This window comes from Ovis canadensis, chromosome 19, assembly GCF_042477335.2.
Source record: "Ovis canadensis isolate MfBH-ARS-UI-01 breed Bighorn chromosome 19, ARS-UI_OviCan_v2, whole genome shotgun sequence".
NCBI classification, from domain to species: Eukaryota; Metazoa; Chordata; class Mammalia; order Artiodactyla; family Bovidae; genus Ovis; species Ovis canadensis.
This window is the reverse complement of record NC_091263.1, coordinates 49,770,809-49,795,401: the sequence shown is the minus strand read 5'-3', so window position 1 is coordinate 49,795,401 and position 24,593 is coordinate 49,770,809. Positions and strand designations below refer to the sequence as shown.

At 49.1% G+C, this 24,593-nt stretch overlaps 1 protein-coding gene across 2 annotated transcripts in view; it reads right to left on the bottom strand.

Annotated features, from left to right (window-relative positions):
• LRIG1 (leucine rich repeats and immunoglobulin like domains 1) overlaps positions 1-24,593 on the bottom strand; it is a 114,162-nt gene that overhangs the window by 26,715 nt on the left and 62,854 nt on the right. For both annotated transcript variants that reach the window (XR_011250895.1, XM_069561847.1), the window contains exons 4-6: positions 6,146-6,283; positions 4,245-4,388; positions 2,637-2,780 (exon numbers count right to left, since the gene is read on the bottom strand). Coding sequence is in view for 1 of the 2 variants with exons in the window: in XM_069561847.1 (XP_069417948.1) it covers positions 2,637-2,780; positions 4,245-4,388; positions 6,146-6,283 (426 nt within the window). In the remaining variant the exon portion in view is untranslated. The remainder of the gene's footprint in view (positions 1-2,636; positions 2,781-4,244; positions 4,389-6,145; positions 6,284-24,593) is intronic.

Below are 24,593 nucleotides of genomic sequence, written 5' to 3'. Positions count from 1 at the left end.
GTGAGTGCAGATCCCGGGGTCACGCATCCGCCCACCCACCTGATGGTGAAGGAGCCGCTCCCTGCCATCGCACCAGGCGGCACCAAGGATCTGATGACACTGCTGGAGGGGCTCGTGACGGGGTGTGCCCTGACGTGTGTGTGCACCCCTGTGGAGTGGCAGGGAGGCAAAGCCACACAGACGGTGGTGAGGATTCAGGCTGACCGAGAGAGCTCACAGGCCACAGGGAAGCTCCTAAAAGCAACCTCTTTAGTGGCATACAAGCGAACCAGCAGCACACCGGCAGAGGAGCTCTGAGCAGAAGGCAGAGCCCATTCAAGGAAGGAGAGAGAGAAAGACGAGGAGGTAGCTCTCATCACTATCCCTGTCGTACAGGTGAGGGAACTGAGGCTGAGACAAGCGAGGTAATGTAAGACTCGTTCCTCAGCTCAGCCAGCAGTGAGGGGCCAGAACCAGAGCTGGTGAACCAAGCCTGGGCCTGTGGCCACTGTGCCAAGAGACACGGCTTGACATCTGGGGTCGAAATATTGCGACTTCTCAATTCTGTCACCTCGCTGGTCGAAGGAGCCTGAATAACCATGAAGTGGAGATGCCCAAGAAGTACTGACTCCATGGGGCTATGCTGAGAAGGAAGAAAAAGCAGGTCAGAATTTCAGCATCATGCTGAGAACTGAGCTCCTGTGTGAGTTCAGTAAGTAGGGATGTAAGTTACCATCATCCTTCTCGACAGCACGGCCACAGATGCCGCCACCCCCGCTTCACGTCCTGCGCCACGTGCGCTATCACAGGGGCTTCGGGCCGCGGGTTTTGCTTTTCACATTGTCTGTTTTCTGGTAACTCTTCCTTCACCCCCCAATTTGCATGAATTTGTTCAACAGAAAAACCAAATGGTATGTGCTAAGAACTCCATGTTTTCCTGAGAATGTGCTCTGACTCCCAGCCCACGACCACCTGGCTTCCAAAGTCCAAAATGACAGTTTTAAGGATGTCAAGGACAAGTGTTCTTGAATATATAAAAAGAGGCAGAGTTATGCAAAGGTGAACAATGAAGAGAGGGAGAAGCAAAGCTCAGCAAGGCTAAGCTGTCTTACAGAGTGGGTGTGTGCGTGCGTGCACGTGTGAAGGTATGCACGTTGAGATGCTCCTGATAATGAGGAAGGCACAGGGAGTTGATGGAACTGGACCTGGAGTTTTTGGGTTTTGTTTCAGTTGCAAAGATAATTGAGCAAGGACATAGATGGAGTGGTGTAACCTGTAGACTGAAGGGCTTTGGTGTGTCTTGAGCAAGTTAAATCACTGACCATAAAGCAAGAAATCTCATGATGACACATCAAAATGTGAGTGGTATTAGTATATTAACTTGGAAGGAACCACCAGCAGAACTCCAAACAGAACACAAAGATAGAACATGATGAGTAGTGACTGCTTGCCTCTTGCGAGGGGAACTGGGCGGGGAGAGATACTGAGGGCTAGGGTTGGGCAACAACTGCTTTTCTTTACTATCTGATTTTGCTCAACTATTGAGTATACGTTTCTTTTGATTAAAAATAAACAAATGTAAATATTTAAAAGTTGAAGCTCGGTAACTGCCTTGTCTGCCCCTCTCCGGACGTTGTTCTGTTCCTCTGTGAGGCAGGCAAGCCCCAAGACTGTCCACATCTGGCTGGAGCAAGTGTTCCCTTGACAGAAGTGGAACATCTGCAGTGAGGGGCTTGATTAGCTCACAAAACAGAAATAAATCTCTCAGGATGAACTATACATTCTTTGGCCCACCTGCACATCAAGAAAGACTGTCAAACCCAAAGTGGAGGGAGAGGGAACTTCCTGTGGTGTGTGGGAGAGGGGAGAGGATGTGGGAAGGGAGCCTATTGTCCGCCAAGGAAGTGGGGAGGGCGGGGGCGGGGGCAGGGGCATAACCGAGAAGAACAATCTGACTCCATAATAGATGTTCCCTGTATTTTAACCTTTGTATTCTATCTCTTTTGCTTCCGGTTAAGAATGCTGCCTAGAGTGTGAAGAATACTAGCCCATATGACGCTTTTCCACTCATCTAGAGACAAGAAGGTGCAGAACTAAGAATAACTTTTGTCTGGTAGGAGGTTTACTGAACATCAGGACCTGACCTACAATGGATGGCTGTAAGATCAAGGGATTCCTACACCAAGGCTGTTGGTTGTGACAAACAACCATGGTCCTCTCTCACTTGGCCTTTAAAAATACTTTCCTGAAACCCTTTGGGACCCTGGGTTTTCTTGGGGCATGAGCCTCCCATCTCCTCGTATGGCCCTGCAATAAACCTTTCTCTGTTCCAAAGTCTGATGCTTGAGTACCGTTTGGCTGCAATGTGAGTTGGGCACCTGAGTGTGCATTCAGTAACAGGGGGAGTGGAAATGGGAGAGAGGAACAGCCCCAACAAAGCAGCCCCCGCCGTCCATCCTCACCAACCAGCTCCCTTTACCAAATCCTCTGAAACTCCCCCAAGAGATTATCCTAGTCTGCAAGGAAACCACCACAGGGGAAGCAAAAGATCCCAAAGACACTGAGGAGGGCCCCCGTTGAGGTCCCAAAGGGCAGGGGTGGGTCCTAGAGGATCACTCAAGGCCCTGCAGAAGCCCCAGCGCCTGGCTCTGACTCACAGCGCATGCATCCTGGCCAGCCCCCAGAAGGCGCCGTCCGTCAGTTTGCTGATGTTATTTCGCTGGAGCCTCAGCACCTCCAAACTGTCAAGTCCCTGGAACGTCAGGCCCTCGATCAGCCGAATCCGATTCCGATTGAGGTCCCTAAAGAGACGAGGCCAGCAGTTCAGAGCATCCTCTACCCACGCCAACCCTACAGCCATCACCAGGCAGTCCCCAGGGACAATCCCAGTAGGAGGTCCCGGGAAGCACGGACATACCATGGAAGCCCGTGTGCCCAAGACACCAACTGGCCACTGTTAACATGTGAAAGGGAGCCCAGGGCTCCTGGAAGCTGGTCCCCTTGGACCCTAGAATGAGTAAGCACTCCTATTTCCTCCCCCAGAACTGTGACTCTGCAGTGAGGACAGGGTGTGACTCAGGATATGAACGTCTTAGGTGAGCCATCTCTTAGCTCAGCAGCAGAAACCCCCACCAGATGCGTCAACCCAGGAAAACTCGAACCACTGGATACTGGTGACAACTTCCCACCAACTGCATTCGGGAGGAGGTGCCTGGACCCACCATGAAACACACTCATGGGCCTCCGGCCCCCGCGTAATGAGACCTCAGTGAACCAGGAGATTTCAGGAATCTGGGTGAGCTGGCTACATTGGTAACACTCGGGAAGGGAGAACACAGCCTGACCAGTGAGCCCTCGGGTTTCCCCAAATTCTTCTGCAGTGTCTCATGACGCACACCAGGTCCTGAGCATCAGGGAGTCGCTCTGGGACCCCCCGCCTGGGTGTGTGTGGGGAGCACAGCAGTGAGAGAGCAGGGGAGCACCCCGTCTTGCCACCATACCTGCCCCTGAGCAATCCGTTCTGCTTAAATGAAAGCTCCAGTATCAGTGTATTCTCCTGAAATATATTTTTCTCCTACCAAAAAAAGGACACTGGAAAGGCAAAAAACCGGGGAACAGGCAGTCCATCAGGTTTTGGTAAATAGAGGTTTTCTTGAATCCAAACCCTGGGCCATTCTAGGAGTGCAGTCAACCGTGGGAGTCAAAAAACTAAACAAACACATCCTTTCTTTACAAAAAAAAAAAAAAAAAAAAGCCAATCAACTACCTTATGAGACCGAGGAGATGACAGCAGTGACCCCACCTCCTGCCCCCTACCTCTGGCCACACTAAGGTTCTCCCTTAACTGCTCAAGCAGCACCGGACCCCATAATGCCCACTGCGTGGATTACATGGGTTCCTTAAAAAAAGGCAAAAACAGAGGAAGCTCGAAATAGATGAGGACCCCAATCCACACAGGCCATGTACTAGCCAGGGTCAGCTAAGCAGCGGGGCTCCTCACCGCGTTTTGGGAAGTGCTGAAGAGGACCGGCCTGCGTATCCTCAGAGGATCTTTTCTCAGCAACCTGGGGCGGTCCGCAGGCTCCAGACCCAGCGTCTAATTTGCTTTTACTAGGTGCTGCTGCAGGGCCATTAATGGTAGTTTATGCCGAGCCCAACTGAAGGGGAGCAGGGGAAGCGGGTGCATTTGGAACGAGCTCCTGGGGGAACTCTGGTCTCCATAAAGTTTGGCTAAGCTTAATTACGGTGCAGGTCTCTGGACTCACAGTTGTGTCAGCCGGGGTAACTTGAATGCTTTCACAGGAAGCTGGGTGATCCTGTTTTTGCTCAACCGAAGCGTCAGCAGTGACCGTGACAGGCCATCAAATGCTCCTGATTCCAGGGTGCTGATCCGGTTGCTTGCCAGGTTGCTGGAAGAATTCAGGAGAGAAAATGCAGGGGTCAGGAGGAGGCCTTCCTTGTCCTGTTACAGACGCCAGGCCTGGCTGAGTTGGGAAGACAAGCTACAACACACCCAGCAGGCTGGGTTTCCAACAAGACATTTGTCATCCTGAAGCTGCAAAGCCCATCTCCACTCCCAGCCTCAGGTATTAGGACTGTCTTCTTTAGATGTGACAGAGGCCTGGCTTGTTCGAGCCCAGAGCTCACCCTGCTTTCAGCCAGGGTGACTACTCCAGGAGGAAGTCAATAACCTCCACTCCAGTTGGGCCACTGCAGGAGTCCCTCCTTGCCAGCCACTACCCAAGGGGCAGGGTTCAAGGTTGGTGAGAAGAGCCTCAGGAAGCAGAAAGTTCAGTGTGAGGCAAGGTCAGAGAAGGTTTCACAATTTGGGGAAATGGCCTTTAATTCTAAAGTGGATCCCATTGTATGACTTCTAAATGTGCATAAAACACTTCATTTTAAACATTTCAAATGTGTCAGAGAAACATTCTAGTGAAGGAGAGCTGCACGAATGGTTCCCAGAGGGGGAGAGGGAAGGGAAGCGGGGCCACAACACTTTTCCTTCCACCTTCCCTGGACCGATGCTGCTTGTTGTGCCTTAAACAAAAGAGAGAAGACCAGAGAGAATTTTCTACATCAGAGTTGGGAAGGGAAGGAGGCATTCTTCATCTCCATCAGGCAGAGGCCCAGCACAGGGCACATGAGGATTCTTTGCAAACGGAGCTGGACTGTTTGTTCTTAGCACTCCAGATTAAAGAACAGTCTGTGTGATGAAGATATACCGGCCAGCTTCTGCCAAAACACAGAGTCCCCCTGCTTTCATGCAGAGAGAGAGAAGGTCACTGCGAGGCGGTTCAGCAGGGGAGGTGTTTTTGTCCCAGGCAGGGCGGTGGTGGGTGGCTCTTTAAGAAGCCCCACTGAGGGCTGAAGGATCGGCCAAGGCCTCCCACTTCCACCTTGGGCACCCTGATACATCCTAAGAAAGAGACTTTTCTGCTCCTCGGGCATGTCAAAAATCTGTGCGCCTGGCCTTGGTCTCTGAACTGATGGGTCACAATGACCCATAAACCAACCTCATCAACAACCCTTAGAGTACTCAGTAGTAACCCAGGAGATGAGGGCTCACGTGTCATCTGAAGATGCCTCTTTAGTCTGAGTTTTCAGTTTCTTCCCTAAAATAATATTTCCCTACCAACAAGCAGCGGGTTAACTAGGTTTTGACTGTTTTTCTTCTGTCTGCCATCAGCGGGTGTGAGACAGGGCAGAACAGAAACAGACCAACGATCAGACAAAGAAGGTCGAGAGCACTCAGAGGATGGGTGGGCACTGGCTCGTTGAGTCTCCGCAGAGAGGTTGCCCTCTGCTGTCACTCACCTGACTACTCCCAGTCTTTTCTCTAAGCTCTCCTAGGGGGCAGCACAGGGAAGGAGAAAGGAAATCTGGCTTTGCGGCTCACACAGCCAGGTGTTTTAGTGAGAGATGGTGCTCCAAGATGGTCCATCTGTTAGGCTACTGAGCCTCTCCCCACGTCAGCTCCCTTGCCCACGAGTACAGTCAGAACACCGCTGACTTGGACATGCTGGAAATGGGCTAACAGAGGACTGTGGACCTGGGGCCCCTGCCCTGCTGAGGGCACAGATGGGAGTCATGTGCCCGGCCCACGGACTCAGCCGGGCACCCACCAGCGTCCAGACTTGGGCACTGCGGGCAGACCCGAAGCACTTACAGCTCCGCGAGGGGCAGTCCGTGTGGGAAGCAGGTGCTCCGGATCTCTGTGATGTTGTTGGCGCTGAGATCCAACACGTGCAAGGAAAGGTAAGCCTTCAGCTGACTCCCCTCCACGCTGCGAATCCTGTTGTGTTGCCTAAAACACACAGGGCAGGTGAATCCAATATGTCATTTTGCAAAGATACTATTTTCCTCCACACTTCTAGACAATTTTTCCCCTGCAGTTTCAGAGAATTACAAGTGCTATGACTCTCGCAAATGAGGTCTCCCATCCTTCCTTCCATCAGGTTATTACCTGCAGGCCAGAAGCTAGACAGAACATCAGATTCTTTGCCTGTGACAAGTTTGTCTGCCTAAGTTCTAAGCCAAGCTGCTCTCCCCAAGGACAGGAACACGGGGGTGATATTTTGGCCGTGTGGAGAGCAGCCTGGCACGACCAGAACTCAGAACTCACTAGTACACTTTCCTACAAAGGATGTGCCCCATGCAACCAGCCAGCTTTGGAGGCTGTTCGTGTCTAGAATCCAGAATCCAGGCCAACCCCATCACTCACAAGAATGCGGGCACCAGAGCCCAGCATCCAATTTAATCCAACTGAGCGCATCATTACACACTTCACATTTTACCAACACCTACCATGTATCAGGCGTGTCAATAGGCATAAGGGATTTTAAAAAAAAAGTGCAGAATCCTGCCAACCTAATAAGGGAAACAGGAATTCAGTGCTGGGCCTAACTGGAATCGAATGCCCTGCACCTCGGACCCCACCCTCTTGACAGCTCTGTTTCCCAAGTTTCCTCATCTGGAAGATGGGGCCACACCCCCTTACTTTAGGGATATGGATGGTCCCACCTGAACCACACTGCTGTGTTTGGTAGATGTTCACATATGTGTTCAGTGTTCACCTCCCTCCGAGATGTATTTGTCCTTGAATCCTCTTTCTAAAAAATACCACGTTTCACCCACCAACCAGTATTTATTAATCAGCAGGAACCTGACAACCGCTAACCAAGGCTGGAGGGAGCAGACCAGCTCCCTTGTGGGTCTGGCTCTGCCTGGTGGATTCAAGCCGCCACAGCCCAGATCCTGATATTTCAGACTCCGTGGAGTTGGGTGCTGGGCTTCTGGTTCCACGCGCTCACTGGGGCCAGCTTCTGAGTAAACAGTTTCGGGGGCTCCAGCCAATCCAAGCAGTCTCGAACACGACACAAGGGAGCCAGGCGTCGCTCACCAAGTGGCATCTCTTTTAAACAAACACTTGACCAAATCGGTTCCAACAGGCACAAACAAGGCCCTCTTTCCCAGAAGCTCTGGGCCTTCTCACTGATGCCTTTGTTTTCTTCCCTTCTCTCCCAGGCCTTGAACCTGAAAACCCATTTACGAGGGTAGAGCTCCCTTACACACAGCAAAATCTCCCTGGAGTGAAAGGCCACTTTTTCCTCCATGCTCCCGTCGCCAAACTACTTCCTTTGAGTTCTTTATTAAGTTCTTAATAAAGATAGTTTCTTCAGTTTTCTGACTCCCAAATAAAAAGGAAAAGAAAAAAGAATAGAAAAGGAAATCTTTATTATGTAAAGTATGGGAAAAAAGGAGAAATAAAGGGAACAGAGCTGAGCCTCATCCAGGAACTTTGAATGCAATACCAGGGAGCCAGGAAAAAGAAGGTCTAAGGAAAGACAGGGAGGGGCGCCGCTGGCCCCGAGTCGCACAAAGAGGGACCGATCGTACACAGTCCAAGGGGCCACGGGACAGCTGCAGGCCACCCCCAGCGCCCCCCCCCGCTCTGTCTTCCCTGTCTCTTTCATCTTACACCTTCTTTCTTCTTTCTCCTCTGTGTATTTATCCACTGAATCAAACACGTTCTGGTCCCCGGTCTGTGCCAGGCCCAGGCTGGAGGAAGGATGCTGTGATGAAGACAGGTCTCTTTCACACGCTGGAAAGAGTTCCCTGGTGAGCAGAAGAGGCAGCCATGGAGATGGGGAACAACGGAGCGTGGGAGTGAGGATGGGTGAGATCTGCCAGGAGCGAGAGGCGAGCTGGGGTGGATTCTGCCTGGAGAGGCTGCGGGGCCAGCTCCAGGGTGGGGGTGTGTGGATGCAGGCAGGAGATGGGCAGGGCAGAAGCAGAGGGACCACCTCAGGCGAGGCCTCAAGAGCCTCTGAGGAGTAGGGCGTCTGTGTCCCAGGGGACCAGGTAAGAGGTGGTGGCAAGAGAGACAGGGTCCACAGGATCTGGACACCACAGAATGGTGATGCTAAATTTTCTGGTTCAGAAATATTAAGAAAACCAGGTAACCATCTTGGTTTGCCTGGTGGCTCAGTGGTAAAGAATCTGCCTACAACACAGGAGATGTGACAGGAGCCGTGGGTTCGATTCTTGGGTTAGGAAGATCCCTTGGAAAAGAAAATGGCAACCCAGACCAGTATTTTTGCTTGGAAAATCCCATGGATAGAAGCCTGGTAGGCTATGGTCCCCAGGGCCACAAAGAGTCAGACACAACTTGGTGAGTACAGTACAATAACAACGCGGTAACGGGCTACCCCTTGCATCTTTACCTGCTTCCAGCCTACTCTCAACTCAACATCCAGAGAAATCCTATCAGGGCATCTCTCAGAATGGGAGAAAACATTTGCAAACCATGTATCTGATAAGGAGAAAATAACCACAACACACGGGAACTACAACTCAGCGACCAACACACAAGAAACCCCAACAAGTCAAATAAAACATGGGCAAAGGCCTTGAAGAGACATTTCTCCAAAGATGATAAACAAATGACAGATGAACACACAACATAACTGATCGTTAAGGAAACTCAGTGAGTTAGTGCCCCATACCTACAGCATGACCACTATTAAAGACAAAACAAAAACAGGAACAGTGAGTGTGGGAGAGGGTGTGGAGTAGCTGGGATCCTGGTACTGCTGCTGAAGACAACGGTACGGCGGTTCTTCCACAAAGTGGGCACAGAATTACCAGCATGGGCCCCAGTAATTCTACCGGGTATACATCCAAAGAAATGAAAGTGGACCTCACAGCGATCTGTACACCCACATTCACAGCAGCCTCATTCTCAGTAGCCAAAAGGTGAAGCAACTCAATCAATGGATGAATGGATGGATGGACAAACCCGACAGGTGTACACTTACATGGACTATTATTCGGCCTTAGAAGAGAAGTTCTGACACTCAGCACAGCATGCGTGAATCCTGAGGACACTACAGTAAGTGAAAAATGCAGGTCACAAGAGACAAATAGCTCATGATCCCACGTCCGCGAGGCACCTAGAGCAGTCACATGCACTGAGGCAGACAGTGGAGGGGTGCTGGTTGCCAGGCGCTGGGCTTGGGGCACGGGGAGTGGTTTACCAGGGGTGGAGTTTCCATTTTCCAAGATGGAGAAAGCTCTGCAGACTGGTTACACAACACGAGTGTACTTACCACTACTGAACTGTACACCTAAATGATTAAGAAGATAAATTACACGTAATGCGCATATTACTACAATTTACAAACAAAACAAAGAAAATAAAAATCAAAGTAATTCACAGGATGTATTTGTCTAAAATTCGAATAACAGCTCTGTGTCTCACTTAGGACTAAGTCCACACAACGGCCTCCAAGGCCCACGTGAGCTGTTGCACACCTGCCTTGCTGCCTCACTTCCTACCCTTCCGCCTTGTACCCTGCCCAGAATGCTGGCCCTTGGACGTGCAGGCAGGGTCCTGCCTCAAGATCTTTGCAAACGCCTTTCCCACTGCTTGGAATGCTCTTCCCCCAGAGATTCGCAGGTCCCATGCCTTTACTTCCTTTCCATCTTTGTTCACAGGTCACCTTTTCAATGAGGTGGCCTGGGCAACATTCTCTAAAACTGTAAGCCTCTGCCTCCTACTTTCTTTCCCTCACACACATACAAATAAACGCATGCACACACACACACACACACTCATTCACACTTTCCACTCTTTTGCCTGCTTTATTTCTCATTATATTTCTATCATCGAATATTCCCAGTATTTTGTTTATGTCTACTTTAACATCTCTCCCAACAGGATATAGCTCCCTGAAGGCAGAGATGTTTGTTTTGACTACTACTGTGTCTCCAGCCACTAGAATAGTGTGGGGCACACAGTATGTCCTCAGTAAATACCTGCTGAAGGAATCACAAGAATGAACACAGACTGCATTCAGAGAGGCGGAACCTAGACACAGATGTGGGACTCATCTGAACACTTAAGTAGGTGGCACTAGAGGGAAAGAACCCACCTGACAATGCAGGAGACCAAAGTGACGTGGGTTCGATCCTTGGGCTAGAAAGACCCTCTGGAGTAGGAAATGGTAATCCACTCCAGTATTCTTGCCTGTAGAATCCTATGGGCAGAAGAGCCTGGCGGGCTACTGTCCATAGAGTCACACACAACTGAAGCAATTCAGCACAGCATTCCACAACATTTAAGCAGAAGAAAACCATGCAAGCAGATGAGTATAATCAAGAAACATGAAGGAAAGTTTGCCAATTGCTCTGTGGCAACTCTGCTCAGAGGCAAATGACCTAGCCCACAGTGACTTCAGAGCTTCTTGCGTGTCATCTTCTCCCCCAGGTCTGGTCTCTCTGCTCTAGACTCTAGCCCAGTTCCCTGATCAAACTCTTCCCAAATTCCTCATGTTCAGGGAAGCTGACCCCACAGCTCTTGTATCCCTTCTCTCACAGAGCAAGGATCACATCTTGTTGGGTGTTTCTGTGGACCCCAGCAATTTCACCCAAGGCCAGCTGTTCTTCATGGGCTGGAACATGACACAGCACTGAAGAGATGCCATGAGCAGAGCCCTGCCCGAGTTCGGATTGCCGTTACACCACTCACAGGTGTGAACTATGACGTGGGGGGTCAAGTTTCTATGCCCCTTGGGCTGGCGTGAAGCAAGTACTCAGTAAATAAAATGAATTCTTTTTATTAGCCATATTTGTATCCTCAGAGCCAGGATCAGTGGGAGGTACTCTGGAAAGAGAAGGAATATGGTTTCCTATTTGTCTGCCACATTTCAATGCAAACAGGCAGGACCGACTCCTCTCTAGGGAGCAGAGAGCTGACTCAGAGCTCTCACTCTTAGCTTCATGCACGACATGAGTCTGTTCCAGCTGGAGAGTGTAAAAAAACCCTGACACTGAGAGATGGGGCTCTTTGGGGTGCTGTGCTTCAAAGTAAATCCCAGACTGAAGCTTCTACAGGACTCACAGAGGGGGCTAGAGATCTGATGGGTCCCCAACAATCCCCTTTCTCACTCCTGTAGCAAGCGGGACTCAGGCCCACACCCCTGACCCAACCCACCAAACCCCACCCCCTTGGGACACCCCCTCCGGACACCCGTCCCTCTAGGTTAGAGCAAACAGCCAGTAGGCAGGGGAGGCCTGCCACGCCTCCTCAAGGGCTGTCCTACTTTTCTAAAACTCCGCATGTTTTTACTTCCATGTGTACCATGAGGGGTCCTATCAGTCCTTTAATGTAACTAACTGTCCAGTTTTCAAGAAGGCCCATAGTCATCATTATAACCTCTGAATCTTTGTCCAAGCTCTTCTTGACAACAGCTGACCAGTTACTGGACACCTGTAGGTCACAGGCCCTGGTGATGGCTCCATGAAATCACACTGTGATCTCACAAGGAAGGTACTCTACTTCACCACCATCTCTGCTTTACAGCTGAAGACATCGGGACTCCGCCTGTGGTCAGCTCAGCTGGGACTCGAGAGGAGCCAGCACATGAGCCCAGGGGAGGAGGAACTGCCAGCCCGTCGGAGAGGCTCTCTAGGCGGAATTTTAAGTGCACCACCCCAGGGTCAATCTGTAAGCCTTCGGCTGAGCTTGGCTAGATGTGAATGCTGGCCGCCTCTCCCCAGGTCAGCAAAGACTTGGTCTGCGTCATTGGTCTCAGCCCGGCCTGCTTTTTTGTACCAGCCTCCCAAAGGCCTGCGTGACCAGTGAGTCTGCAGAGGGCGAGGGGAGCCAAGCTCAGCAAATAAGGCAGAGGAAGCCTTAAGGATACTTCTTAAGGATACTCTTGATGGAAAGAAGAGAACAGTGCAAACAAGCTGCAAAGGGATGCCCTCAGGTTTACAAAGAGTGAGGAGAGGGGAGGGGAGGGGGCAGTGCGATGCGAGGACTTCTAACTGGTGACAGGGACTGTGGGGGATGGGGGGCAGACCACACCGCCTGCGGTCCATCCTGGATTGGTTACCCCTTGGGCTGCCCTCTGGGGCACAGAAAACTTAATACGGCAGCAGTCTATTAAACCAGCACCTGTTAAAGGCTTCACAAATAAAATCAGGCTTCAAAGGCGGAGAGCGGCAAGATAAGCTCTCTCCACTTGGCCATGTTCTCAGAGCTGGTGTTAAATTAGACAGGAAAACAGACCGAGGCATTTGAAACCAACATTTAAAAGTTTTTATCGTAAGTGACTGTTCTACTACAGTTCTGTAAACTGGGGTTTACAAGGTAGTCCTGTGAGTGGTGGGAAAGATCTCATGTCACAGATAACAGCCAGGAAGAAAGGGCAAGGAGATCAAAGAAGGGAAGGTCAAGACGGGTCAAATGGATTATTGCTGGTTGCTGAAATTATGCACCTACTGTCTACACCAGGGGTCAGCAACGTATTCTATAATGAGCCAGATTTTAAATATTTTAGGCTATTGGGGTCATTTGGCTTCTGTCATGACAACTCAACTCTGACACTGGGGTGTAAAAGTAGCCAATATGTAAACCAATGAGTGTGGTTGTGTTCCAATAAAACTTTATTTACAAAAACAAGCTGTGAGCCAGATTTGCCCCTCTGTAGTTTACTGACCCCTGGTCTACACTTCAGCAACTAGTTTGGGTTTCTGGGGGCAGGGACCCAAATTCTAATTCTACCTCTGATTCTAACTCTGGCTTTAGAACTGTGTGCTAATCACTTGTTTTGGATCTGGTTTAATCACCTGCAAAATGAGGCTAAGTGCCTCACTGCATCAGAACCTACAGTGCTCCCTCCAGTGCCCAGGTCAGACTTCACTAATCGATGCCTTCCCCACTGATGCCTTCTCTACCCCTTCAAGAAGTGAAATGGAACCTAAGCTTACACCATTTATTATGCACCTCAGATGGTGATCCAGGTTCCTGACGGGGGCCAGTACAGCAGGCAGGCTGACGGGGATCTGAGAACAGAGATTCACACTTGTGCATCCTCACTCTTTTTGGTTCTTGCAGTGAGGCAAAAAGAAACACACCGAAGCTAGCCAATATAGCAGGCCTAACTCTAAGCAGGCATGCCCCAGGCTCTCCCAGACAAGCAGCGTGACTCACAGTGGTCATCTCCTGCAATGGTGACTACTGCTAGAAATAGCAAGTCTTCCATAATGTTACCTTAAAATCATGCCTTTAATAATCAGCAAAACTCAAATTATAGCTCTCACCTCATTTGAACCTCTGGCTAAGAAACAGTTTCACACAATCTAGCCCGGAAATGGAGGGAAAAATGTAACACACCTGCACCATTCCCATCCCTGCCCCAGTCCATTCCCCAGAGTGACCTTGGCAGACATGGTTAATCAAATGCCACACCCTGCAGCCTTGGAGCACCCACAGCACTTTGCACCTGGTCCATCACGGTGCTATTCTGGAACTCTTCCTATGACTCTGCACCTAAGCCCCTGCCCCACCTGGAGCAGGTGCTCCAAGTTCTGATCACAATGAGGAGGATGAAGGTACACACAAGATATTAATGATTTAGCACAAAACTCAGTGCTGAGCAAAGTAGCCCTGATGGCTACCTTGGGGGTTCAACTGAATTTTTGCAAGGGCTAAAAGACATTTATCATTCAAGAACAAACAAGAAGATCATGATTTCTCCTTTGTTGAAAAATATAGAAAATATTTTTTTTCTGTATTTTTTCTCCTTCGTTGAAAAATATAAAAAATATGAAAACTATACAACAGGCCATGTGTTGAGGGAGGGGGGCTGTTCTGTTTGCAAATGTTTTTATTGAAATATCACAGGCATACTGAGAAGTACATAAATGATCAACATAGAGTTCAATGCATTTTAATAAAGTGTCTACACTCACGTAACCACATGACAGACACAGGACATTTCCAACATCCCAGCAGGCTTCCTCCTGTCATTTTCCTTGTCATTTATTCCTTTCCAAGGCAACCGTAATTTCTATCACCTATGATTAATTTTGCCTATTGCTGTGCTTCATCTACATGGAATCATTCCATATTTACTCTTCTGTATCTGGCCACTTTCGCTCCACATATGAGACCCATCCATGCTCTTGCCCAGCTGTGTGCGACTCTTTGCAACCCCATGGACTGCAGCACACCAGGCCTCTCTGTCCCTCACCGTCTCCCAAAACTGGCCGAAGTTCAAGTCCATTGCCTTGGTGATGCAATCCAGCCATCTCATCCTCTGACGCCCTCTTCTCCTTCTGCCCTCAACTGTCCCTAGCATCAGGGACTTTTCCAATGAGTCAGCTCTTTGCATCAGATGACCAAAATACTGGAGTTTTGGCTTCAGCATCAGTCCTTCCAAACAGTATTCAGGGCTGACTTCCCTTAAGATTGATAGATTTGCTCTCCTTGCTGTCCAGGGGACTCTCAGTAGTCTCCAATACCACAGTTTGAAGGCATCAATTCTTCGGCATTCCGCCTTCTTTAGGGTCTGACTGTCACAACCATGCATGACCACTGGTAAGACCATATAGCCTTGACTATATGGACCTTTGTTGGCAGAGTTATCTCTGCTTCTCAGCATGCTATCTAGGATTGTCATAGCTTTCCTGCCAAGAAACAAACATCTTGTTTGTTGTTGCATCAGCAGGACTTTATTCTTTGTCATCATTGTGTAGTACTCCTCTACAGCAATTTATTTTCCATTCTACTGCTAATGGATACTGAGTTACTTTCAGTTTGGGTCACTGCAAAAACCACACTCAAGCACAGGAACGTGCCTTCTGCACGTATCTTTCAGTGCATGCTTGCCTGCAGGTCTAGCATGCATCAGCGTCTAGGGTGGCATTGCCACACATTTAAGTTCAGCCTTTGCAGACACTGGTACATTCCTTTTAACCAAATCCCTCAGGGCTGAAATGAATCTGAAAAGTCATTTGATCCAAATGCCATGTTTCATGCTGCCTCATTAAACCACATTCTGAGACGCCACCGCCCCCATGTGTCCCTTTTCCAGTACCCTTTCCCCATGTAAAGCATTAGGAATATAGCCAGGGACCACACAGCATAACAAAGCTCAATCTAATCTTGTTCAGGAGTCAAATAGAGTAATTTTATTATAATTAGGGGCTTAATGAACACCAAAAAAGGAGGAAAAAAAGAGAATGAGCAATTCTAAGTCTCAAAATCAGCAAGAAAACTGTGAATATGCCCGTCATTGGGACCAATGCCCATAAGCATCTTGAAAATAAAGATAAAGAGATTTTTTTAACAACCCATGAATTCAGAAGAGCTTTCCTAGGCCAGCTTGAGGAAAAGTTTCTCTTCTCAGAATGACATTTAAAAGCATCACCCTCTCACTAGGCTGCTTTGCATTCATCATCTTAAAAATGAAAACTCAAACCATCTGTTTTATTGCATAAATTGACAATTTGCTTCAAGAAACCAGTGCCTTGTGAGAAGGGCCCAGCCTGGGTTACTTGCTGGACAGGAAATGAGACTCCGAAAAAGCCGGTCTCCTTCTGTCTCTTGCTCACTCCCCCCTCCCCCTACCCGCTGCTGGTGAATCACCAGTTCCCTGGGGAATTCTGGCGCGATTCTCAGCCTGGCTGCAGATGACGTTCCGGATCTGTTTATTCAGGTGGAGATCGGATAAAAAACAAGAGCGGTCCAGTGGCGGGATAAACAGCCTCCGCCAGGCGGGGTCAGCCACTCTGAAAGGCAGGACTGGCCTGTGTCAACCGACCTTCTGACCTGCTCACTTCCTTCAGGGTCACTTTCCCCTTGGGATCTTCAACAGACTGTTTCAATGAACTCTGTGTGAAGGCGATCGGAGGTCCCCAGGCACCTTGATGCACCAGATCGTGCTTGGTTCTCCCACCCACCAGCTTATTCACATGGAGCTGGAAGCCCAGCATCTGGAATGAAGCAACTTAGGCACAGTCAAGGGACGGCCACTACAGTTCTGTGGAGTCAAAAGCAACCCAAGTCACGAAGGACTCCAAGTCGTCAGGATCTAATCCAAACTACAAGCACAGGACAAAAACAAAATCTCCTGAGGAAACGCACATTGCTGAGTGGGAGAAGCTAATCAGAAAATGTAATCTACTGTATGATTCCAAATACAGGACACTCTGGAAAAGGGAAAACTACAGAGACAGGAGAAAGAGCAGTGGCTGCTAGGGGGTTGGGAGGAGAGAAGAATGAACAGGTGATGCCCATGGGATGCTCGGGGCAAGGAAACTATTCGGTGCAACACTGTAATGGTGAACACATACCACAAGATATCTGCAGAGCCCACAGAATGTGCTACACAAACAGTGAACCCTCATGGGAACTGCAGGTTTAGGTAACGATGATGTAGTAATACTGGCCCATCAGTGATAATGAAGCACGGCACTAATGCAATATGTAAACAACAGTGGAAACCAGAGAGAGGGCAGGGTTTATAAGGGCTGTCTCTGTATTTTCTGCTCCATTTTCCTGTAAACCTACAACTGCTCAAAAAGTCTATTAATTATAAACAGAACAAAACAAAACTTCCTAAGGTATTAAGTAGTCCCAAGATCATCACATCATTAGAATGTAAGCTACCCAAGGGCTGGGATTTAGTCACCCAGGACCACGTGGAGGACATAAAAGACAATCACTATCTGGTGAAGACTCACAAATTTAAAAGAACAAACTTATGGTTACTGGGAGGAGGGTGGCAGGGAAGGATAGACTGGAAGTTTGGGATTGACAGGTACACACTGCTATATTTAAAATCGATAACCAACAAGGACCTACTGTACAGCACAGGGAACTCTGCTTTATATTATGTAATAATCTAAATGGGAAAAGAATCTGAAGAATGCATATATGTATCTGTATAACTGAATCACTCTGCTGTACATCTGAAACACAACATGTTTTTCAACTAGCTCCAATATAAAGTAAAATTTTTATCAATCTGTTGAATAAACGAATGACTTACAACTTTAGTTCAGTCTCCTATATCTGCTACCACATTCGAGAACAAGGGAATGTTAATCAGGAAAAAAAAAAAAAAACTACTCTGAGGCAAAATCCACTATTCAATTAAAATTTTTTTAAAGAAAAATGTGAGAGGTGTAAGGTAGAATCAACTTTTTAGTTGGGAAGCTAATTGATAACCTTAGAAGAAAATGTCAAATACCGTGGACTTTCAGGTTGATTGTGTGAATCTATCTTCCAAGTTTAAACTGACCTTGAATATTCACTGATCAGCTGGGGTTGGTGGAGATGATGCCTCTACTCATCACGAAGTAGCCAACAGACCCCCACTCCGCCCCTCAGTAGCAGGGAGGACAGCTTGGCCCTAACCAGGATCTCTATCACTGCCACACATATCCTTCCCCACTCCTGCCTCGGCTACAGTGAAAAAGGAGGAGGAGAAATTCCAGCCGGGAGTTCCAACCCAACAAGCTGACCTGAGGACGCCTTTTTGGCCACATCTGGACTGTGCTCCCCTGGGAGATGGCTGAGCCATTTCATACTGGCAGGCACTTCTAAGGGCTGGCTGGGGATTTGGTTCCGTGACCACAGGGAGGTAACCTGCCCTGGATCTGGGCAGCGCAGGGCAGCATGAAGCTGGGCCAGGACATGGAAAAGTCAGGAACAGAGAGCCACTCCACCTGAACTCCCACCCACAGAGGGGCACCCCGGGTCAGAAATGCCCAGAGAACTTCTCTCTTCTGGTCAAAGCTGACATGGCCCCTCTTGGCTTTATCTTCCACACAGGTGAGTTGATCAAGATTCTTATTTTTTTTCTCCTTCTCTCCCCTCGCCCTGGCGGCCTGCTCCCTGCACATCCCACCACACAGGTGTGATCCTCTGCATCTCAATAGAGAGGAGCCTGGCTGACAGGCCGAGTCACACGGAGCCACACATCCCAACATCAGCCGGGGGCCCATCAGTGCTGCATGGCTGAAGGCTGAACTGGACTTGCCAAGTTTCTCATTATATTTTTCAAGGAAGCTCTGCAGGGCAAGCCTAACCACAAGTTAGAGGCACAGACTCTTCTAGATTTGAGGGTCTAGCCTACCATTGCAAAGAAATGTGGGAAAGATGGAGAGAAGGCACTGATCAGAACCCAGGAGGTCAGAGCATCCATGAATGCCAGGCTCAAACAAGCAGTGCCCACACAACCCCCCTGGAGGATGTGAAGACGCTGCAGTGGGTACTTCTATAACTGATGGCTCTCCAGCACGAGTTGGGTGAGCCAGCTCCCTGCTGGGTGACAGTGAGCTGCTGGGTTGCACAGAGCAAGCACCCCTCCCCAGGGTCCATTAACACTGGTCTGCAGTTGGTGGAGCTGGGGGAGCAGAGGGGGTCGCTCAGGGATCTGAGACCAGTGGGTTGTGTCAATAGCTCCTCGCAGTGGTTGTGGTTTTTTCTTCTCATCCACCTCACCACTCAAGACTTGAGAAAACATAACCACTGCAGAGGAACACATAGAGGCCTCCCTCAACATTTCCAAAGGAAACCTAACCTCGCTCCCCTCTGGGCTGGGCTCCCATTGCAGCCTTGGCCACCAGGCTGCCCAAAGGACTCAGGCGCTCAGGAGACTGCTCACGCCACCTGCCAAAGCAAAGGGCAGGACACGGAGCTGACTGGCCGCTGAGCCACCGAGGAGGCACGCACTTCATCCTCAGGAGACACAGGAGCTGGACGAGGACTAACACATCTAGGGTTCCATTCCTGCTCACCAGGAATCAGGCTCTGGTTCAGCTCATTCAATCTTCATGATAACCCGAGAGGTGGACCCTGTTAGCATCCCATTTCACAGATGGGGGTGATGAGGTGTAGGAAGGCTAACCAGCAGGAAGCAGTGCAGCGGGACTGAGCCCAACACGACCCCTCATGCCACCCTTCTACCTGTGGGTGGAGCCGCCTTGTTAACAGAAATGGGTAGAAAGACCCTGGGGAGGCGGGCTTCTCTGGACAGGACCCTGTGCCTCCCCATCTTCCCAGCATCCATGAGGGCCACCCCTGATCCTGCGATTCCTACGGAGGCAGGACCCGACTACACATGGAGGAAGTGCACATTCTGCCACTACCCACCGTCCCTCTCACACTCACACACACCGCCCCCCAGAGCCTCAAGCCATAGTACATCGGCACGTAGCTGCTGCAGCGCCCTGCCAGGCCTTTCTATTTATGTGTAAGATGACGAGTGCAGGCCCTAAATAGGAGTGTCAAAAGTGGTTCTTCCATCCTCAGGCAGTCAGTATCACAAGACAGAACTGGGTCCTTTTCAGGGAGCAGAAGAGACTTGCACACCCCCCGCTCCACCCTCAGTGAGGGTGCACTGTGGCTCTGGGGTCCCCCAGCTAACAGCCCGCAAATCCAGCTGCCCTCTGGCTCCGGGCCACGCGGACAGGGATGGGCCTGTGGTTGCTGGGGTGTTCCTGAGACTCCCCCCATCTGTTGGCCATTGCCAGCTGTCTGCGGGCTTGCCTGCCAGCAGCCCAGCAGCTCTGCAGCTCCAGCCATGGAGGAAGCTGCTTCAGCACTTGGCTGTGGCCTCTAAGCTGAGACCCTCCCACCTCCAGAGAGTGACACCACTGATGGGCCTTTACAAATAAAGCCGGGCCTGCTTCCTGCCCCATCTGGAAGACTTCTGATCTTCCGATCATATGATTTCGTATATCTCTTACCACGCAATTTCCCAAGCCTTTAGCATGCGACCTGACTGCTCTCTGGGAGGGTGGAGGATGTGCATGGGCGGGATTACGGAGTTGGCTCCTAAAACAGTCCTCCTTACCCACGCTAGGGGGACAAGACTCGCTACGGCATCAGAGTGGCACCGGCCTCAGCGTCTTGCCCCCTCTGGCTCCCACTCTTGCTCTGTTCCTTTCATGAAACCACAAGCTGCAATTTTCTCCTATGTTTCAGGTTTTAAAATATGTATCATCAAGAACCTCAATGTCAAATGTAAACTAAAGACTTTTTAGAAAAAACATAGGAGAAATCTTTATTTGGGGATCTCAAGCTAAACCAGCTTTCTAGATTTCATACTACAAGCACAATTCATAAGCTAAAAAATTGACACACTATAATTCTACCAGAATTGAAAACATTTGCTCCAGGAAAGATCCTGTTAAAGATGAAAAGGCAAACTACAGACTAGGAGACAATATTTTCAAACAACACATCCAACAAAGAGCTATTATCTAGAATATATAAAAGACTCTCAAAACTCAATGGCAAACCCCCCCAAACAATCCAATTAGAAAATGGGCAAAAGAAATGAACAGATATTACTCAAAAAAGAATACACAGATGGCAAATAAATACATGAGATGATGCGCAGCATCATTAGCCATGAGGGAAATGTAAATTAAAACCACCAGGAAATATCAATACACACCTTGCGAATGGCTAAAATAAAAAATACTCTCAATTTCAAATGCAGGCCATACTGTGGAGAACCAAATCGTTCACTGCTGGCAGGAATGTAAGACAGGATAGCCACGCTGAAAAAGTTTGGCACTTCTTTTAAAAATCCAAACATACAAGTATCATACAGTGCAGCAAATATTCCCTAGGGCATTTCTCCCACAGAATGGAAATTTACGCTTACACAAAAATGCTCAAAGCCACTTTATTCTTATTAGCCCAAATCTGCAAACACCCCAGATGTCCCTCAGAAAGTGCACAGCTAAAGCCAAGTACAGTCCCTTCACACTGCGGATACTGCTCAGCAGTAATAAGCAATCAACTACTGATACACACCACAACGACCGAGGTGCATCTCCAGAGAATTATACTGATGGAAAAAAAGCCAGTCCCCAAAGGTGAGATGTTGTATGAAGCCATTTCTATCAGTTCAGTTGCTCAGTCGTGTCTGACTCTTCGCGACCCCTTGGACTGCAGCAAGCCAGGCTTCCCTGTCCAACACCAACTCTGGGAGCCTACTTAAACTTATGTCCATTGAGTCGGTGATGCCATCCAACCATCTCATTCTCTGTTGTCCCCTTCTCCTCCCGCCTTCAATCTTTCCCAGCATCAGGGTCTTCTCCCATGAGTCAGTTCTTTGCACCAGGTGGCCAAAGTATTGGAGTTTCAGCTTCAGCATCAGTCCTTCCAATGCATACTCAGGACTGATTTCCTCTAGGATGGACTGGTTGGATCTCCTTCAGGCAAAGGGACTCTCAAGAGTCTTCTCCAACACCACAGCTCAAAAGTATCAATTCTTCAGGCACTCAGCTTTCTTTATAGTTCAACTCTCACATCCGTACTTGACTACTGGAAAAACCATAGCTTTGACTAGACGGACCTTTGTTGGCAAAGTAATGTCTCTGCTTTTTAATATGCTGTCTAGGTTGGTCATAGCTTTTCTTCCAAGGAGCAAGCGTCTTTTAATTTCATGGCTGCAGTCACCATCTGCAGCGATTTTGGAGCCTCCCCAAATAAAGTCTGTCACTGTTTCCATTGCTTCCCTATCTATTTCCCCATCTACTTATATCACATTCCTTAAATGAAAAATTACATACATGGAGAACAGATTCGAGATTGCCAAAGGTATGGGGCAGGAAAGAGTTGATGTGGGTATTAAAAGGCAGCACAACACATCCTTGTGGGGATGGAAATGTTCTTTATCTTGGATGTATTGAAGTCAATATCCTGTATGTATGAAATTTTGCAAGCAGTGGTCACTGGGGGAAACTGCATTAAGGGTATACAAGGATCTTTCAATGTTATTTTTTACAATAGCATGAGAATCCACAATGAACTCAAAATAAAAAGATTAATTTAAACATCGAAAAACATGGCAAAACAGTGGAATCGGAAACTCCAGTGAAATTCATGGTGGAATCAGACAGCCAACCTGCTACCTCATTTGGTTTCCAGCAGAAATCTACCTAGTATAACTCAGTTCCAAGGGCCAAGCACCCAATACTGCTGGACTCTCTGAAATTTTCGAAATCTAGGGATAAGCATAAATTGTTTAATTACTTTCCACTGATTAGGAAGGAATTGTGGGGTGGGGGGACGGGGTAGTGTGGACTCAGTAAGAAATGTGTAGCTGACAAAGGTAGCTGGGAAGAACACTGCCTTCTGTCTGGTGTATCAGGAGTTACAGCTCAGTTCAGTGTCTTGTAATCGGGCCAAGATCCAGCACATTGTGGCCAAGCAGGAGGGCCTGCTGGGAGTTGACTAAGATGGTGGTGGACATGGGTCAGGCCTGCCCTGCCAGACACAAGGTTCTCAGAACACCATCCCTGGAACACCAGCCTAAAAGGCTCTGGAAGGGCTGCATATATTCCTCCCTTGTCAGTCCTGGCAGACTCCCAAAGTAGGTCCAGGAAAGGTACTCTCTCATTCTGCTCAATTCTGCATTTGCTAAACTTTTGTGACAGCAAGACCACCTTCTTCACGAAGCAACTCTTAGAATAAGGGCTCATTTCATGTGGGAGATACTACGCTGCACCCCCTCATTATTAAAGGCTCTACATATCGTGGGGTAAAGGAGGCTGCTGACCTTTAGCTCTGGTTTCCCAAACTTCCTGACTACAAAGTAGTAATTGGGTCAGGATGGACGCACTGAGGGGTCAGCAGGGATTCTCCACCTTCACTGTGACAGAACCCTTTCCCCAATCATCATTTGACCCTCGCAGGTGAGTGGAGACCAGGACAGCCCTCCTCCCGACACACCCTCCAGGGTAAGGGTAATTTCATGTCTAAACAACCGAGGTTTCCAAAGCTGCTACTAGAAAAGAACAGGATAAGGATTCACACCTGGGCAAGGGGACCCTTGGGCCCGTACATCTCCCCAAAGCCACGCTGATTTTTACAGGGTAATTTCAACTACTTTTCCTCCTATAACATCTGCTCAGATTTTCAAGAAATCAATGAAAACGAGTCCTCTTTCCTAGCTGAAAAGACCAGGCCTTCTAGGAAGTCCCCCAAAAGACCATTTCTGTTATTACTTGTCCCAAATGTGTCCCTTCACCTGGACGATAAATTTCCAAAACTAACCAATATCTGCCCTAAGCTTCATACTCACTTATTCTTGGACTAAACCATTCATTTAGTCCTTGGTTTATTTATTCAGTCAAGTGTGTATGGGGTGCTTATAAGTGCAGCTGCTGTAAGAAAAAGGTAAACGTGATCGCGGTATAGCCGACCCCCTTCTCCCTGGAGTCAAGGAGTCAGAGAAAGACGGAAGTGATGGACGCATTGACATACGGGGACACAGCGCTGTTAGGGGGAGGCTGAGGGAGGGCCAGCCTTTCCAGACCAAGGTGACAACATGAACGAGGCCTGGAAGCAGAGCCCTGGGGTGTGAGGGCTCCCATCGTGAGCAATGTGATGTAAAGTTCGGGGCAGGAAGTGGTGAGAAGCCAGGAAGAAAAGGAACTGGGGCCAACTCTGAAAGAGCAGATAATTTACCCCACAGGTGATGGGGAAGCCACAAAGGGTCCATCCTTCATTTCCTCATCAAACACTGACTGGAGGGCCACCGAGAGGCAGGCACCCCACTGGGCAGTAGGTGTGATGTGCAGGGTGACGAAGAATGGAGAGAAAGAGAAGGCCAAACCCTGACCCTACTGGAGCCGAGGCTGTGAAGACCCCTTCAGAGCTGGGGAGCATGTCTCAGGTTTGGTGGCGACCAGGAAGCATGTGAACCCTGTACCATCTAAGCAGCTTCTCAACAAGGGTATGCAGTTGGCCCACGAGACAGAACTCAAGCATCTGAGCCTCTGTGAGGAACCCAGGGTTCTACAGCTAGTGGGTCACCCACAACAGAAGTTCTCTAGTTTGCTCCCGAGAATACACAGCCCAGGTGCCACCTGGGGCCTGTGGGAGAGGAAGAAGCCATGCATATCCTTAACCCTGGCTAAGTGTGGCTGGTATGGAACCAGGGTCTTTCCTCACAGCTGAGGGAACAAAGACCGAAAAGGAAACGCAGCCCGTGAAAGGCCCTGTAGCAGTGTCTGGAAGAGGCAGGGCTGGAAGCTGAGTGGGAGGCCACGCTCACCGGAGAGATGCTTCTGCCCGTTCCCACCATGCTGGGAATGGCTTGCATTCTGAATTCAAGAGGTAGGAAGTGCCTTGTTGGGTGACAGCCTGGCAAAAGTAAAGAACAGGGGGTTTTCCTGACAGCAGAAGAGTCGCCTCAACACCCCATGTCCAGTTGGAGGTGAACAGACACTGGACCAACAGCAGTCTCTGCTCAAATGCCCACACAGGAGCAGCCGTAGGAGGGGCAGGCAGGGTC